The 18,888-nt window shown below is 31.8% G+C and overlaps 2 protein-coding genes across 3 annotated transcripts in view; one reads left to right on the top strand and one right to left on the bottom strand.

Annotated features, from left to right (window-relative positions):
- LOC148629735 (mitochondrial enolase superfamily member 1-like) overlaps nucleotides 1-18,888 on the bottom strand; it is a 34,929-nt gene that overhangs the window by 5,949 nt on the left and 10,092 nt on the right. For both annotated transcript variants that reach the window (XM_088556307.1, XM_088556301.1), the window contains exons 7-11: nucleotides 18,604-18,635; nucleotides 15,315-15,353; nucleotides 13,654-13,736; nucleotides 11,508-11,542; nucleotides 10,975-11,062 (exon numbers count right to left, since the gene is read on the bottom strand). In XM_088556307.1, the coding sequence (XP_088412433.1) occupies nucleotides 10,975-11,062; nucleotides 11,508-11,542; nucleotides 13,654-13,736; nucleotides 15,315-15,353; nucleotides 18,604-18,635 (277 nt within the window). The remainder of the gene's footprint in view (nucleotides 1-10,974; nucleotides 11,063-11,507; nucleotides 11,543-13,653; nucleotides 13,737-15,314; nucleotides 15,354-18,603; nucleotides 18,636-18,888) is intronic.
- Nucleotides 1,871-8,048, top strand: LOC148629736 (uncharacterized). The gene is made up of 2 exons (XM_088556318.1): nucleotides 1,871-1,934; nucleotides 4,641-8,048. The coding sequence occupies exon 2, from the start codon at nucleotides 4,710-4,712 to the stop codon at nucleotides 5,970-5,972; it is 1,263 nt and encodes a 420-aa protein (XP_088412444.1). The 5' UTR covers nucleotides 1,871-1,934; nucleotides 4,641-4,709; the 3' UTR covers nucleotides 5,973-8,048.

Genomic DNA, 18,888 nt, shown 5'->3' with positions numbered 1-18,888 from the left:
CAATACTAATTCTTAAAGTCATTGACACATTCCTCCCTTTCTCAAAACTAACCATTTCAATCAATAATGTCTAACCACTGTCCTATCACAATGGGTCAACAGATCTTCACCAAAATTACATCACAGAAAGATCTCATCATGGTGAACACCTTTACCCCATGTCAAAATTTGGTTTAATTAACAGTTTTGGAGATATATGCAAAAATCTGCTGTCTGACACCTATGTTCTATTTTTAATATTAGTGGCCATGTTTTTTAACAGATCAAAAATTCAAACAGTCACTTTGATCATGATACTCTAAGGAACAGTCAAGTTGAGTTTCATCCAAATCCATTATGTAGTTTCATCAGAGAAGATGTTTGAAGAAATTGTTAACGACGACAACAGACAATGAAGACTATAGCAGGCCTGAGAAATCTAGAGATAAAGTGAGCAAGCTAGAAAAAGAATACCCATGCTTAAAATAGAGTAGAATGATGAATACAAGTCCCTTAACTAGAATTATCTCCCTTTGGAATTCTCAGACAGATACAAGCCTCAACTTTTCAATGATATTACATTCCTTCATGCACATCTACATACAATGCCCATGTAATCTTCCTAAACATTTGGTAAATTTCCAAGAGATGTTCAGAAGACTAACCCTTAAGTTGGATAATCTCATTTGGAGTTCCCTGACAATACTGCATATCTAAATACAAGCCCTGTTTTAATATAAACAAAATCCCTTGAGTAGTTAACATTCCTATACCAAACATCAAATATTAATGCTATTCATATCCATAATTAAATCTATATGCATCATATCATTCTTTCACATGTTACTGATATTGATGAGTACAAAAATATGAAGATAATGTCATTTGCTGACAGCAATATATGCCAAACCTTTATCATTTCCAACAAAAGAGTCTTCCATAAAAATAAACCAAAATACTAATAAATCAATATTTAAATGCCAATGAAACCAAGTATAAGGTATCACTAAACAATTGAGTTGCAATATTTTGAATGTAAAACTGGCCAGGTCTTATAGTAGAACTTATAAATGAAAGATGAAATTTGGTAGTATTAATGACCAACAAATGTTTTTCCATGGGTTTAATTGGCATCTAGAGCACATATTTAAAAAGACAATTATTTAGATCATTTCTGTTAACAATCCTAACTAAAAGTCACACTTTGATAAATGATCAACAAACAAAATCTAAAAAAAAAAATGCACAAGCATTTAACTATTGATTACAAATTTTGAAATGATGAAAAGGAAGAAATATTCAAAAAAACTGTCTTACTCAATTTAACCCATACCCAAATTTGACAAGTCCATGATTAGAAAAAAGTTCTTAAAAGCTAGAAATACTGTGAGCAAGTTCAAAAAGAATACCCTTGCTGGACTTAATTGTAAAGTGCTTGTTGGATTATCTCCTTTTAGCATCATCCAATAGTAATCATATTCCTTCATGTGATACCAAACCTTCCTATAAATTTCATCAAAAAGGTTTTAACATGTAAAACTCTTAATACCGATTATCTCCCTTTGAAGTCCCCAAACAGTAATCATATTCCTTCATGTACATCTACTTATGATACCCAATATTCCTATAGAATTCCATCAAAATCCTTTGTACTGTTGAGGAGGAGTTGCTTACAAAATATGTGGAAAAAATGTACAGACAGACAGGATGATTCCTTTATACCGTTATATTTGTATAAATAAAAAAAAAAAAAAAATCAACTGCTTACAAATGGGAAGGGCATGTCAGATATAAAATCACATTATCGTATAAGTGGCATTACCTTTCATACATAGTTTATAGCAACCAATCAAAAAGAATTCATTATCAATACAAGTATTAAACTTGTCCATATCTTCATATCGATCGCAGATTGCCAAAAACTCAATTAAACCTGCTGTATATTCAATATCAAGGTAAGATCTTTCAAAATTAATATTTTTTTTTCCAAATTCAAAGCATAAGACATGAGACATCAAACTGTAATTGAAATAGACCTGAATTTCATGGCCAATACTACTGTATTACATTGAAAGATACTATAGTTACCATCCACAAATATATATATATATATATATATATGGATTGAATAAAAACAATAACGCTTGAAAAGTAAATGCACTATAAACTATAATTCATTTCATTGACGAATGTTTGAATATTAGCCTAAATATGATCAAAACTGCCAATACAACACAAAATACAAAAGTGCACCAATACGAGATGTAGCCATCCAACAGGGCTTTTACCCAACCAATATGCCATATTGGACTGTCAAAATCCATATTGGCCTAGCATATTGGATTAGTTAGTCAATAAAGGTATAATTGTGTAAGGGTTTCCATATTGGCTGAGTTATTGTTTCTCGGCTAGAAATATTGGACTGAGGCATATGGCTAGCCTTGGACCAATAACTAAGCCAATATGGAATACCTTACAAACTAATACTATATTATACTTAAGTTATAAATTTAAATATCATAAAATACTAGCTTTGTTTGATTCATTATTATTGTCATTACCCCTGAAATCAAACAAGATCATCCTTTTGTAGTATGGAATATTGTAGTATATATTTTTAGTGACCCTCATTCTCTGAGTTGTTGTCCATAGACTAAGTGATAACAAGGTCAAGGTATGCTAATACCAGGTAACCATAAGTATGATCATTAGTGTCAGAGAATGCATACATGTAATTATTTCAGAACTTGTTCTGTGCATGCTTAAAACTCTTTATGCATTTAAGCATGAGTGATCATATCTGGTTATTAACAAGCACCAATAATTTTTCTTTTTCATAATATACATCTTACCCATGCCAAATTGTTACCTAAAGTGATTGTCTTCTTATTGAGGCCAAATATCAAGAATCTCCAAAAGATTGAAAAGTATGACAAAGTCCATGACAGAAAATATAATTTATCAAACTACAAATATTAAATGAAACAAAATTATCAATGTACTTGTTTGCAAAGCTATTTTGAACATGAAGTCTATTCATATGAAAATTTTTCTGTGACTAGTTACTGTGATAGTCACAGATTGTCAGTGGTAGAAATGACAAAGCCTAACAGAATAATGATAAAGCAGTTACAACTTTATTTACTTTGAAACAATGAATTAAAGTTTTTTTTATTTTATTTTCAATAAACAATGTATTTCATTTCCAACAGTTGTTTTTTCCATTTTTTTTGAAAAAATTATTTTCCTATCTCATGGAATTACCCATTACTTTTTCTGATAATTTCATTTATATTGTTGGAAGAAATAATTTATAGTAGGATTTACATATTGTTATGTTATTGAACACTGATCAGGTAAAAATATTTAGTATACAAGGTTTTTCTGGGTGGTTTAATATTTGTTGTATTCTTAATAGTCATCAGGGCCACAGGAAAATGAACTTTTACCCCAAAAATATTCCTCCTTATGTATATGACATAATGTATATTCCAGGATGGTTAAAACCCAATTACCCAGAACTAAATTCTATTTATTGCTTATACATTAAAATGTCCATTAAACAAGAGGCTCCCAGGAGTCCAAATCGCTCATCTGTTAAAGTTTGTCTTCCAAGGACAATAAATTTAACAAAGAGTTGTCCAACAATTTTGACTCAAGAAGACGTTGGTAGGACTTATTATATGGATCATTTCAGAAATTGAAAGTTTCTTTCTATCTAATATAGTTTTCAAGATATTGGCTGAAAACTGTAAAAAAAAAACAAAACATAATTTTTCATCTTTCAAGGGCAATAGCTCTTACAAGGAGTCAACTGACAAATTTGATCCCCACAGATTTTTGAAGGTCTTATAATAAAGATCATTTTAGCAAATGACATCGTCTGACAAAACCTACCCGTTTTTGTGATATATGCGAAAAACTACTGTCTGACCCCCATGTTCTATTTTTAGTGACCATGTTTTTCAACAGATGAAAATTCCCCACATTAGTCCTATGCAGGATATCCCAAGGAACATTCATACCAAGTTTGGTTCCAATTGGTCAAATAGTGTCAAAGGAGAAGATTTTTAAAAGAAATAACATTAAAAATAGCAAAAAAACATCGAAAATGTTCTATTTTTAGTAATGTACATATATATCTATACATATCAGTAACTGAGCAAAATTTGTACCCTAGTAATTTTATAATGTAAATGTTGCCTAACATTAGAACTGCAGCATAAAACTGCAGTTTTTCCTTTTTAAAAGTAGGTAGAGCATAATAGAAAGAAATGGAAAGAAATTTCATATAAATTTTCTGTATTTTACTTTAGATTCATGTCTCTAAAAAAGAAAATGTTCATCTGAGTCATGTGTTTACTGGTCAAATCATGAACTTTTCATCAAGATTGTGAAACTGAGAAATATGATCCAGTTTCTTCATATTCAAAATATCAGAAATGTGAAAAACAAAAAAAAGATATCAGAAATGATTACTAGCCTTTTTTTAAAATGTTTTTTGGAAATGCTCCCATTTTAAATGCCATATTTTTGAATAATTTATATTTCTCTATTCAACCTTGAAATGGACAATAGACTACTTAACGCAATAAGGTTTCCCAATATACTTGAGAAAAAAAAAAACAACACATCACTAAACTTTTTTCTTATGATTTCAGGTGCTGCAGTTATTTGTTTTGTTCCTTAGTTGTTGTTTGGTTGCTAAGGGAAACAATCTAGTCCAAAACATGATTTTATCACTTGGCAAAATAACATCCGAGTTGAAGACTGCATACTCAAACAATGAGTTAGATAATGCAAATGATGCTGCTGTTACTTTGGTCAAATCTGTTCCTGTACTTGGGGATTTTGCTTCCATAGTAATAAAAAAACCTGAGGAACAAGTTGATATTAAAACAGCCCTTAAAGTCATCAATGAAAACATGAATGCAATCAAAAATGAAATCCAAAATGTTGGAACAAAAATTGATGATCTGGGACGACAAATAGATTTTTCCATCGTGCAAACACAAATTGCTGATAGAAAAGTGCAAATCTACAGCTGCTACCAAGATTTTCTTAACTTTTTAGGTAATACCAAGTCAACAGAAAACCAAGATAGTGTTAAAAGCTGCTATAAAAGTAGACAAGATATTCGACAAATTGGATTAATGCTAACTAATGCTGAATCACCAACATTTAATATTGAACCAGTATATGATGAACTGATAAAACTTGTTGGTCTTTGTGATGGTGAAGTCATCAACGAGTTTTATCAGTATCTTTTAGGACTATACACCCAGGGCTGTACTGTTCTTTCAGTGGCTGAAGCCTTGATATATAAGAATAAATCTACCCCACTCAGAGATGAATGCCACAAAACAATTACTCATTCCAAAGAAGTTTTGCAAGTAGTTTATGATAAGTGTCAGATGGAGCATTGCAAAATATATGTGCCAAAACTTGAAAGTATTTTAAAGAATGATACCATTTCTGATATCCAAACAATTCTGAAACAAACTTTCCCTTGGTTCCATTTTTTTATTTTGATTTTAGATAGCAACTCAGATATAACATTCAAAGAGGGTGATATCAACAGACTCACTATTTTAAACAAAGAAATTGATAACCGTGTTGCTATTTGGTCAACTCAAAGAAATACAAACTTCACCAGTCATTTCAGTTATGGTATGGAGTGCACACAAGCATCAGTAATGTTCAAGTATGATGACCTTAACCTTGAAGAAACTAATAAAGATGATTCTGAACTGAAAACAGTTTACACAGGGTTTTACCAAATTCCTCAACAAGTCTGTGTTCAATTAGTCGAAACCACAACCATCACTCCAAGTGATAATGAAAATGATGTCAAAAAGTTCTTTAACAAAAATGTAAACATGACTTTAAAAGTCTGGCATATCATGTTTATTATAACAGCACTTATCTTTGTTTTCATAGCAATGTATCAAATCATGAAATACTTGCGGAGACGTGGAGAGGATGATGCTTGAAAATGTGCAGAACATTTAATGAAAATAAAGTTGTTGTTTTTATTCCACAATCAGTACTTCTTTAATTGTGTTTTTGTTAAAAGTTTTAGCATATGAATCATCTTTTTCTTTAGAATATAAAAAATAGATCTACTATACTATAGAAACGTATGTGTGTCTTCGAGACACAGATGATGCCCCTTCACATGAACGATTTGTCTAATGATACTTGGGCAACCAATAAACAACTTTTCACTGAGCTGCTAAGTATATTTTCTATCAAACATTCATAAACATATGCATGAAGAATAACATATAAAGATGAAAATGTTTTAAAAAGTATATACTTAAAAAATAGAACTGGTTTCACCATGACAAGTTGCTGCAAATGTTTACAAATGAAAAATGTGAATTCTTCAAAAATTAAAGGGAGCTTCCAACTTAAGATATACTTTCTCAAAGTTTAAATTTAATTTGTGCATGTGTTTTTTAGTATTGTGCAAAAAATGTGCAGGAAGGACGAATAGAATGACAAGGACAAAGCAATATGCCCTCAACTTTTATTTGCAGAAGCATTATAAAAATACATTTTTACTTAATGCAACTGTTGCATTGCACTATAAATTTAGGTGGATTGTTCATTAAATGATGAACTAAATAATAAATTCTTTAACAAAATTATTGCTGTCTAATGGAAAGAATGTACCCATTAGATAAAAATTACATTAAATTCAGAATGCTGAAAACTGTAAATATATGAATATTAGAAAAAAAAGATATCCCAATATGCATATAGACTTAACACAATTCTGTTTACTTTGGGACCTCAGACATAATGAGGTCAATTTTTAAAATGTGTATGCCTGATTTTGATGGTCATTACTTGTATTTATTAAAAAAAACATTAAACATTTTTAAGATGACATACACTTAATATTTGTAAAATTAACTTCTTGATATTACTCAAGATTAAATTTAATTAATTTAATTGGTCAATCCCATGACTGCCTAGAATTACATCTTAAATTTACTTCAAGTGAATATGTTTGCAATTTGTAGATTTTGAACAATAAGTAGTAATATACATATTGTAGTGCATCATGCATGTATTTATTCAGCTTACATTAGTTATTAGTATTGTGGTATATAATATTGGTTCTAAAAAGTTAATTGAAGATAGATTCTGTCTTCCCAAGCTTTTAGTAAGGTTTGTGCTGTTTGTTTTTATATGAGTAAATTTTATTTCTATTGCATTGTGTGATTTGTTCTTTGTCTATTGTCCTGAAATCAAATCTTGAAAAGTAATACAATGTATTTCTGTTGGGAAAGACTTGAATGATACTGTGAAAGTAATTGTAGTGTTTATACTTTATCAATCATTTATTTTGTTATACAAAAGTGTCATATGATATTTTTTTGGAAAATTTGAAATCAATTCATCGCATGGGAGCTTCGATGAAGTTCAGATGGATGAACAGCCAGGACAAAGTGATTTCAATATACAACCCACTTGTTATATATACCCCTTACAAAAATGAAAAAGATCAAGAAAAATACCAGAATTGAAAAATCATTGTTTGAGAGACATTTATTTTCATTTTTTGTCCTCTCAAACAATGACTTAAAATGTAAAATGAACAGGATAGGAAACTCACTCAAATTCTAGCCATTCCTCAATACATTTTTTCAATATAATTACTATATGACTAGATAGATTTTTGCTAAAATTAGCCAGCCCTGCCAGTAAATAGTCAGTCTAGGGCTGGCAGGCAGGCAGGCAGGCTACTATTTCCAACTCTGAAATGAAATGTTAAATTTTCACTGAATACTGAATTACTATTTTGAAATCCAAAAGTTCATAATCCAGCTCCATTTTGTACTAACAAAATTTTAAAAACACAAGCACATACTCCTACACAATACCCATACAACACAGCTTGCAATTCAATCATCAAAATAAGATTAGCCATTCTTATCATGTGGAAACATATAACCATGAAATTTGGGGGCAAATACTTATTGACAAATCCAAAATAAAATTTTAGCTATTATGTGCTGTATTTCAAACACGACTTATTCTTACAGTGAAACTACATCAAACTGAACACCACTGGGGCAAGAGGAAATGGCTGGTTTACAGGGTAGGCCAGTATTGTGAAAATCAGCAGTCTAAGACTTGTCTCCATTTATGTGTTTTGTAACCCTACATGTTGTCAGTTTGCGGGTCAGACATGTCTGATGCCTATTCAATTTATTGCATTTAAAAGCTTACGTCATTTGTAAATGGTTTGATTAACAAACAGTACTGCCGAAAAAAAAAATGATCATGGTTTAGAAAGAATGTGTACAAAAGATCAAAGGGTTATTGGTGGTAATTAATCATTCATTCTGATTTAGGCAATTAACCTTTCAACAAAGTTTAATAATTTCACCTCTTTATTGTTTTGGCTTGGGTACAGATTACATTAATTGACAGTTTCAAGATCACACTTTAAAATGAACCTGATTTCCTGATATGTGTACAAACAAATTAACAACCATCCAGTAACAAAAGGTGACATCTGGATTAAATTATTTTTTTACAACTGTCAAATTCCATTAGCATCTGTTCACTGATGAAATGCAAGCCCGCTGGTGAATAAATGATTAATTACGTAATCATTTACTGTTGCTGACACATTTATTACCGGAGAACCATAACCAGTCCGCCGGAATTGAGAGGTAGTTTTAACTTGAATTATGTACTTTAAAAATATGAAAAAAAAATGCTGATGTACAGTTTTGTGGGGTGGCCAGTCTAAACACAAAGCAAAACACACAGGTTTTAAAGTATATTGGCTGAGACTTTTGAAAATGAAACGATTTGCAGGGAAGACCAGTTTTTTAGGGTCCGGTTTGGAAAAGCTTCACTGTATTAATAATTGTTTGGCAATTACTACAACAATGACTAGATTACAAGAAGGTAATTAGCATATATTTGTCTACTAGGAAGTTACTGGCCTAAAGAGAAATTCTACATATTTTAATAGCTTGTACTTTTTAAATGAAAAATTTACTTTTTTGGCTTCATGTCATGTCATCTTATATCTGATCAATGTACTACCACAATTATGAGTTATATATATTTGCTCAGGTACATCTTGAATTACACCATACCTAATAGTTCTGGTCAACAGATTTTTAAAATTTTTTCTCAGAGACGATGTTGGATGAGCATACTTTAGAATTGCAATTTACAAATTATACAGATTCTGTTCACATTATTCTAAGATAATTAAGCCTTAACACTGGCAATAGATCACATAGAAAATTTTCTACATTCCTCAGGCAATTAAAAACTTGTCTATTGATTTTTTTTTAATTTGTAAAGCTAAACTTTCCTAACATTATTTTGGATTTATTAAAAGAAAATTTAGGGTCATCAAACTTTTTTCTTGTTATTTAAAAAAAAATATAAAATGTATTTCTTAACATTTTCCTGCCAATTATCTACCCTTCAAACAAGTTTAATTTTAAAAATAAGTGTTTGAGTAATTTTCCCATTTACAGTTTCATATCAAAAATCCTTTTAAAATAATTCAAAGATTAAGTTTTTTACATTATTATACACGACAAGTGAAGAGTGAAACACTCCTGAAGTTACTATCCCTAACAAGTGTCTGAACTGCTTGGTTTGATCTAAATTAATCTTATTATATATCCACCTATTCCACTGTGATGTCATTATGGGAGTTGTAGAAAATTTGTGTGCAAGAAACCATTTTTTTCACCTTCTTGTGCTGAATTTTTTGGGGCCCATAGCACATCAAATCCTTAATTTTTATTTTATCATATATAGAATTCAACATGATAGCTACTGGCATGAGTATAAAATGAAATTATAAATTTAATACATTCCTACATGTTTTCAAACTTTCAACTAAGATTTGTGTTGAGCATACATTAAATTTAGAAATTAGAAGTTTTTCGTCTTGTTTTGTAACTGATATGATGAACCACTGAGCATTGTAGTGTATTGAAACTAATTTTATGTATTGGAAGTTGAAATATATCATTATTAAATCATTATTGCATGAATCTAGTATTTTTTTAGATCTCATAAGAGAACAATCATTTAAAAAATATAGAGAAGAAAGTAGATAGGAGAATGGGTCAAAGAGACAAATACTCCACAATACTGGGGAAAAAATACAGCCAAAGGCAGTCTATGAGCCTACAATGAACAAAGAGAAATTATCAACACCCAGAATCTGCAATTGACTGGCCCCTAAAAAGAACTATATCGTTCACTGAATGGGCATCACACTTGACTCTTAACATATTAAAAAAAAAATTCCAAATCACAACAGGCTCTACACAATTCACAGCAGTATCAGCCAGGAAATGTACATGAGTTGCCTGGCACCTTAAGTAGACCCTTTATTTACTGAGCTGAAGGAATTTTCAACTAACTCAGCTAATAGAGCAGTGGATTAAAATGCACCTATCCACTGCTACACACGCTTTCCCTGTTGTGTAAGTGCTTAAATAGGGCATCTCTGTAATCAATACAGTTGGGTTCATCATACATGTTTGTAATTGAAAAAAAAAGTGCTGTACACTTAAAAAAAACTAGATATTATCGAGATAGAATCCATCTCTGTGGCCTCTGCCATGGCAATTAAGCCATATATATCTGGAAGTCAAAGTTCAAGGTCATAAGCCATTATCAATATTTTGCAACACATCGTCTTTAGGTGATCTACCCACATGCCAACTATCAAAAGCATACATCGAAAGACAAAAAAGTTATAGTGCAGACAGGAGTTTGTCAGCGAAATAAAAAGGAATTTCACCTTGAGGTCAAAGTTAAAGGTCATGGACCACTGTCCACAGTATGCGACACATCCTCTTTAGGTGATAAACCCACAAGCCAAATATGAAAAACCTAAATCAAAAGACAAAATAATTTGTAACGGACAAACGAACAGAGTGATCACTATAGGGCAACTGCCACTTTCATGAAGGGGCCCTAAAAACTTACCCATATCCTGTCAGGGCCAATAGTTTCTCGAAAGATTTTTGCTCTCCTTATATCATCTTCAATGTCTTTGCCAACCTTCATTTTGAACCTGTTGAATTTATAACAAATAATGTAAAATATTGAATGCAATAAAAACCTAGGCAATACTAAAATTAATGTGGTAACATTAATACTTCCTTTAAAAGAAAATAAATACCATTAAGTCAATCATATGCCAAAAGATGAAAGTCAATTACCCTTCATAGATGAATAACAAAAGCCAAATTTACATGCAGGTTTTCTACTGTTATTATGGGTACAAAACTTAGCTTAGCAAATTGAATATTAGAAATATACAATTGTAAAACAACAAAAATGTATTTTATGAAGAGAGCTTTTAGCTCACAGATAATATTTGGAAATCTATAGAAATAACACACTCAAATCTTTCAAAGTAGATTTACTACTGCATTGTACATAAGCAGTGAGTCAAACAATGTTTCTACCTCTCCAAGGAATTATAAATTGGGGGAGATATCAAATATGACTTTTACCTTTCCATTCCCTGGCTTATGGCTTCTGTTGCTAGCTGAAAGGCAATAAAAATACAGTGGATTCCGCTTATTTGCATAGTCTATTTGCCAGTAAATATTATGCAAATAACTGGGCTATTCTTATAACAGAAATTACGATTTTTCAGGAAGTGTGAGTTCAGGTAAGACGATGATACTGTGGATCAACCAGGGATATCACTGTTCAACATTTCTGATCTGGTATTTAATTGTTATAGACCGTCTCATTGTATTGTTGTTTTATCAACAAATAATAATATATATTGTTTTTGTCTTGTTTATTGACCTTCTTTACGTTGTGTGTATTTATAAGTAAAACCACGTGTTTCTCATCTATAAATAGTCAAGTAATTTTCTGACCTTTCTATGAAAAAAAATCCCATATTTCATACTTCAGCCATGATTCAGTGTAATATTCATCAATGTTTGCAGTTTGTGGGCTTTTGAAATGATCTGTGACAGTTTCTGGTCAAGAAGTTTTATAACTTCATACTTGTCAACACGTGTGAGATCGTTATGCTTTCGCTTAGACATTGTACTGAATGAATGATGACTTTTAATTTTCGGTTGATATATATATATATATATTTATGCCTAGTAACCCAAGCTCACTAAAAACTGTTCAGCTCATTAAAGAAAATTAAATTTACATTGATAATAATTTGTAGTCGGAAGAATTAAAAAGGGACAAAAAATACCCCAAGCAGAACCCCAAGCCACATTACAAGTGTTCACATCAGGTATGTTTGGCATGTCGTCAGAAGTCATTGTTCACCAAGGTGCTTATTTATTTTAATGTAATTAGAAATCATTTAAATTGTCTTTTATGTCCATTATGTTTTTAATCCATTATTAACACCTCCTGATTGATGATAATCTAGTTTTTACAACAATAAATATGATTGACATATTTATGACCCGAAGGCTTAAAATTGAATTTGGGAAAACCTGTCTTAACCTGGATGAACGTCAATACACAAATGTTGATACTTTATTTAACAAAATAATTATGTCTGGCCATGACATATTGACAAAATAACAGCTGTATTAGCAAAAAGAAACATATTTTATTATTTACCTGATAAACTCGTACTAATTTGTAAATAAAACACTGCCATTTCCGGTTCAAAAAATCTGATAACAAGGTAACATTTTATTTTCATACCTATCATCAGCAAAATTCTCTATGCAATAATTCGAAATGCACCTGCAAGGCCTATGCAAATAAGCGATTTTTTCCCTTATAGAATAATAGGAAATGGTTTTGTGCAGGAGAAAATTATGCTAATAACTGAAATATGCAATAAAGCGATATGCGATTAAGTGGAGTCGACTGTACTATATATTGGACATGAAATTATTCAGAACACATTTTTCAAAGAAATCCTGATAATCAATTTAATCAAAGCAAAAAGGAATTGAAATAGCATCTGTCTCATTAGTATTTTGTGAAATAGTGTGGACTTATTATTTGATCAAGTGAATGTTTCAAGTTCTTATTTGAATCATTTCTCCTAAGATTTCCCAGCTTTGGTCAAGCATTAGCACAAATTTATGCCAAAATGTGATTCCCCTTACATTTTCCATGGCAACTTTGAGCAACTGCAGCCATCTGTTGAGTCACCTCAGCCACATTTAAACATGTCAAGAGGATGAATTTAGTGAAGGTATAAGCTTAATTTGGACCTTTGGTCTAGATTAACACCAAATTAAGGTAATCTCAGATTTGATAAATATTGTGAATTTGTCATAATATACACTACTCAATCCAGAAAGCTTGAAATTTATTATTTTTCCAGTAAGACAACAGTTGTCTTTTTTTTTCTGACAGCTTGACCGAGTGAGTGTTGTCAAGGAGACAGTATTACAGCATCTTTGATTGATGGCTGAATACTAAACTGTGCCCGTCAAGAATTAACTTCCTGGTACATTTAGTGGTTTTGAACAACTGTATACCTTTACTCTTTGAGTTTATGTAAACTGAAAACTTTATGGAGTTTTGATCCGTGGTGATAATAATTTTTTTTTATTGTAATATTGACATTGCCCAATAAGAACTTTTTGTCAAAATATGGAAATTATCTCATGATTATTTCAAATGACATATATTTTTGTTGCATAATTTTACCTTTTTTATTTTATCATCTGGGTAACCAAGCCAACCACAGGAAGTAGTGTAAGCAGGATAACCATTTTCCCTCAATTCCACCTCTAAAATGACAAAAAGAAATAATTCTTCCAGTCCAAATATATTTATACTGTATAAATGGTTATAGTCATGATGATTGAATTTTTGCTATCAAAGTTGGAACATGAAAATTAAATCATGCAAAATACTTATGAAGATAAAACAGGATTATTCATCTTTGTCTTATTCACTGAACAGTTCGTCATTTGCAAAAATAACCTTATGCAAATAAAAATTACCCAGTTTTTTTAAGAAAAATGTGAAATTTTTCATGAAATTTTGTATTTGATAACACTGTATAAAAATATGTCTTGCCACCAGATAAGTAATTGCACAAAAGAAGGTTGAACAAGAAATTGGAGTAAATATGAATCAGCAGTCTCACTCACTGTACAATTAATCATTCTGAAGGTTTAGACCTCATTTGTTATCCTTTCTATGAAGGGCTTTTAAGATTAAAATAAAAAAAAATACATGACAAAGTTTACTTAAATTCAAATTCAGATATTTGGTAAACAAGAACTTAATAGGCACCCAAGATTAAAGATTTATATCAAAATAATTAATTTATAAGTCAATGAAACTGTAAATCAATTTATTTTCACATTTTGGAAATATAAACTCCATTTTCCTACTACTTAATTATGAGACTATGTATTACATAATGAAGGGACTTATTCCTGGTGATTCATTTTTGGGATTTGTTCTTGGACAAGAGAATGAGAAAAAACAGGAGGCTCCCAGGAACCTGAATCGCTCACCTGGTTGAATTTTGCCTTTCAAGGGCAATAAATTAAACAAGAAGTTGTCCAACAATTTTGACTCAAGAAAACTTTAATAGGACTTATCATAAGGATCATTTCAGTAAATGAAAGTCTAAATCTATCATAGTTTTCAAGGCATTGGCTGAAAACTGTAAAAAAAAAAAATCTGTCATTTTCCCCTGTCAAGGCCAATAACTCTTTTAGATAGGTGTCTGACAAATTTTATGCCTGAAGACTTTTGTAATCCTAAAAACAAGGATTATTTCAGCAATTGAAAGAATTTGGCTAAACCTAACAGTTTTGGAGATATATGCGAAATAACAGCAAAAAACTTTGAAAAAGGGCAATAACTCCAACATGGCTTAATAAATTAAAATGAAAATTTGACCGCAGGCAGATCTCATCATGCTGAACACTTTTACCAATGTCAGAATTTGGCTAAACCTAATCGTTTTGGAGATATAAGTGAAAAACTATTGTCTGACCCATATGTTCCATTTTTAGTAACAGCGACCATGTTTTTCAAGATCAAAAATCTCCAAATTAGTTCTATGCAGGATACCCCAAGGAACATTCATACCAAGTTTGGTTCCAATTGGTCAAGTAGTGTCATAGGAGACGAGTTTAGAAAAATTGTTAATGACGACGACGGACGCTAGGTGATGGCAATAGTTCACCTGGCCAAAGGCCAGGTGAGCTAAAAAACGGCTTAAAAAATATGTTTACAGCAAATTGCATCTATCAAGGTCTTCTTAACTGATGTCACCAATTAGTTTTTTATTCTTAATGATTGTTAGTATTAGACTATCTCAGAAAATAATCAGTCCATATATATACCTCTATCTGCCTTTCCAGCCTGTCTTGACTTTAGTAACTCTGAAGAGAATCACGTAAAAATCCATTGTATTAATCTTGAAAACATATCAAATGGTAAAAAATCTCAAACAAAAATTTTAATCACTTACATGTAACAGCCTTTAGGGAAGAGTAATCAAGGGAACCAAGGTTATAGCAGTAATCAAAAGAATGTAATCCAGGGACAAAAACCAGACATGGAAAACAGACATAAAAAACAAAGAACATAAAGTAACTAAAATCATACATACAAAGTAACAAAAGTAAATGAGCAACTCGGACTCCACTAAAAACTGGGAGCATGGACCAGGTGCACCGGTAGGGTAAGCGTCCTCTGCTTTTCTAGAAACACCCGCCGAGTTGCTCATAAAAAGTCAAGTCCGGGGTAGACAAACGAGGAAAGGAAAACTATGACCCGTTGAATAAATCAGTTTTCATGGTGCTGATGGATACACCATAACAATCCACGAGTTCATGATGACTACCATAAAACTTCTGTAGTGATGACTTCAATCTTGTAGCAACATAACCCTGTTCCAGAAGCCTATTTGTTAGAGTTCTAGCGCGATACAAAAAGTCTGCGTAGTTTCGGCAAGCTCTGGCATAACGTATGAGTTAAGATATGAACACTCCATATGCAGGAGCCAAAGGGATGTTGCCACAGATGAAAGGAAAGTTAACAATTCTGAATGAAAAGTCATCATGTTTGTCGTAAAGTTTGGTCAATAGTTTTCCTTTACCATCGATTTCTAAGTGTAGGTCAAGATATGTCACTTCACAGTGTCTGCAGTATCTTTTATCTCAAGTTCTTTTGGGTAGATGCAATGTATCAAATCCCTGAAATGAGGATTGTTTAAAGATAACACGTCATCTATATAGCGGAAACTGAGATTGAAGGATCTAGCCAAACAATATTCTTTCTTTCTGATCAGATCAGCTATAAAGTCAGCCTCATAAGAGTGAAGGAATAGGTCAGCTAGCAAAGGAGCACAATTTGTTCCCATTGGAATGCCGACCGTTTGTTGAAAAACACGTCCACCACACTGGACAAATATGTTGTCGATTAAAAATTCCAGCATTTTGTAAACATCTTCCTCTGTATATCTGGAAGATGATTTGGAATTATTTCTTACAAAGTATGAGGAATCTCTATCAAGAACTATATATTTGTATCTAGTTGTACCATCTTTTTTGGAAAAAACAACGATGTATAATGTTTTTAAGTCGGAATTTTAACTGAGTATGGGGAATAGAAGTATACAGTGTTGAAAAATCATAGGTTTTAATGCTATTATATTCAGATAATAGTCTTGAACTGATTGTCTCGAAAAGATCTTTTGAATTTTTCAGGATCCACATTGAATTAATACCACTACGGGAGTAACAAGTGTTGTGGTAGGACTGTAGACCCTCTTTGACAGTTGTGAGTAGAGAAGTTAAAAGTTTTGAAAGAGGTTTGGTGGTACATTTTGCAGATCCAGCTATGAAACGTTGTTTGTATGGATTCTTGTGAAGTTTAGGAATCCAGTACATAGACGGTAAATCACAATTATCGTCCTTGGTAGAGAGACCACGGATTTATGGTTTTCCACAATCTCTTCTTTGGAAAGAGTGGTAGCAGTGTAGGTCTTATCACTGCTATTATTTTTTACGTCTACCTCTGATAATAAACATTGGATATAAAACATTTTGCAAACAAAAACAATGTTGTTTTGGGCTTTGTCTGCTGGTACGACAACATATTTGTCATGTATAGTAGACAATGTTTTTGCTACATCGGGGTCTTTGAAAACTGATGTAGCTTGGCACTCATTGACCTACTTAAAACTTTCATTCGTTTCAAAATTAAAGACCTCACGGCCTTCAACCACTATGACAGAGAATCAATGTCTTCTTGTTCTCGTTTTATCCATTTTCTTGCATAGTCCTCGACGGCATCCATAAGAACTTTAAAGTTATAATTCCAATTTATGGAGCGTGGTTCACGGTACTTGGGACCTTTAGAAAGGATATTACGCAGAGATTCGTTTTCAATAATGGTTAAATCTCCCGTAACGACGTGACCAGAAGGACCATATTTGAATGGAGAGAAGTTTTGCAAGAACAGTCAGGTGGTTTAGCCTTGAAGTCCTCAATCTCGAGGTTCTGCAATAGCCTTTTATAATTGAAAATTTTGGATGCGATGGGTGAAGTATAGGAATATGAAATAATTGGTATGGATTTGTCTTTGAAATATGGGGGAATTTTGTTGGTAACGTTTTTGTGATGGAGGATGTTAGCCAAATTAATTGCATCTATACCTTTGTTGACAAACGGTAGTGGAAGAGATGATCGTTTTTCTTCATCTTGACTTTTCACACAAACTGGTTTAAAGAGTCTGTGGAAACCAATATCCAAAATGATGGCAACAAGTCTGTATAATGATGAAGTGGGGTCAGAAACAGGAGTGTCAAGACTTGTTTTGTAAAGGGAGTGTAGTAGAGTGAGAGGTATAGAATAAAGTTTGGTTCTAATGTGATGAAGTCCAAGAGGTTTTGTATGAAAGGAAGGAGACCATCTATGGAGACATCATGTAACTTAGGTGATGTATATTGGCGATGGCCATGACTCCTTTCCCGTCTTGGATTTTTGTCAAATAAATTCATCACATTTATGTTATTGTTATATTGGCTTGAAAGGTTTCCTGTACTGTTGATGTTGTCATTGCATCCGTAAGGTATTGCAGTACCTAGTCTGCGTATCCAGTACTCCACTCTTTCCCTACGATAGTTTTTACTTAGGACGGGACTGTTCGTAGGATGGTAAATTTTTTCTAAAATACGAACTTTCATGGACAGGATTGAATGATCTTATAGATTAAAGTGTTTATAAATTGTCGGGAATTTGGTGGTGTTGATTCCCGAAAGATGACCGCACATTCTTTTATTTAATCGTTCTTGCGTTTCTCCAACATATATTAAACCACATAAGTTGCATTCTAATCCATATATTAAGTTTGTTGATTTGCAACTTAAGTCATCATGACTTCTTGTATGGAAGGTTTTGTTTGTAAGGGAACTGGAGAAGTAAGGGTCGGTTATGAGAATGTTGCATGTTTTGCAATTTTTTAAAACAGGTTTCAATTTTTTTCGTTGTTAAAGGATATTAATTATTTAAATTGTTACAGTACATAGGGGAAAGAGAAATGTCTATTTTTCTTCAGCAAACTATCTTTTTCATACTAATAGTTTTTATCCTTAACCATAACACTGAACTTTAAAGCCAATCATACCTAGAGCTTCAGCTTTAGTCAAAGTGTCTTCCCTGAAAAAAGAAAAAAAAAAAAAAATATTAACAATATACATGTAAAAAAATTAACCTCATAAAAATGGTAAGTGGCCCTTTTGACCCCTTTAAACTCGAAAACGGCCCAAAAATCAACAAATCTGCTGATACATTTGTTTACCAGAATTAAATAAGGAACACAATAAAAAAAAAAAAGCAATTATCTAAATTAGAGGAAAAACAAACATTCTAAATTAGTTTTAATAAAACGTCTGGCCCCTTATTCCAAAAT

This window comes from Perna viridis, chromosome 1, assembly GCF_037379345.1.
Source record: "Perna viridis isolate PV_CMFRI_1.1 ecotype Kerala chromosome 1, ASM3737934v1, whole genome shotgun sequence".
Lineage (NCBI taxonomy): Eukaryota > Metazoa > Mollusca > Bivalvia > Mytilida > Mytilidae > Perna > Perna viridis.
The sequence above is the reverse complement of the archived record's forward strand: the minus strand, read 5'-3'. Positions and strand labels throughout refer to the sequence as shown.

What these genes read in the sequence shown, in the direction of transcription:
- LOC148629736 (XM_088556318.1), top strand. Translation starts at nt 4,710, where the DNA reads ATGATTTTATCACTTGGCAAAATAACATCCGAGTTGAAGACTGCATAC.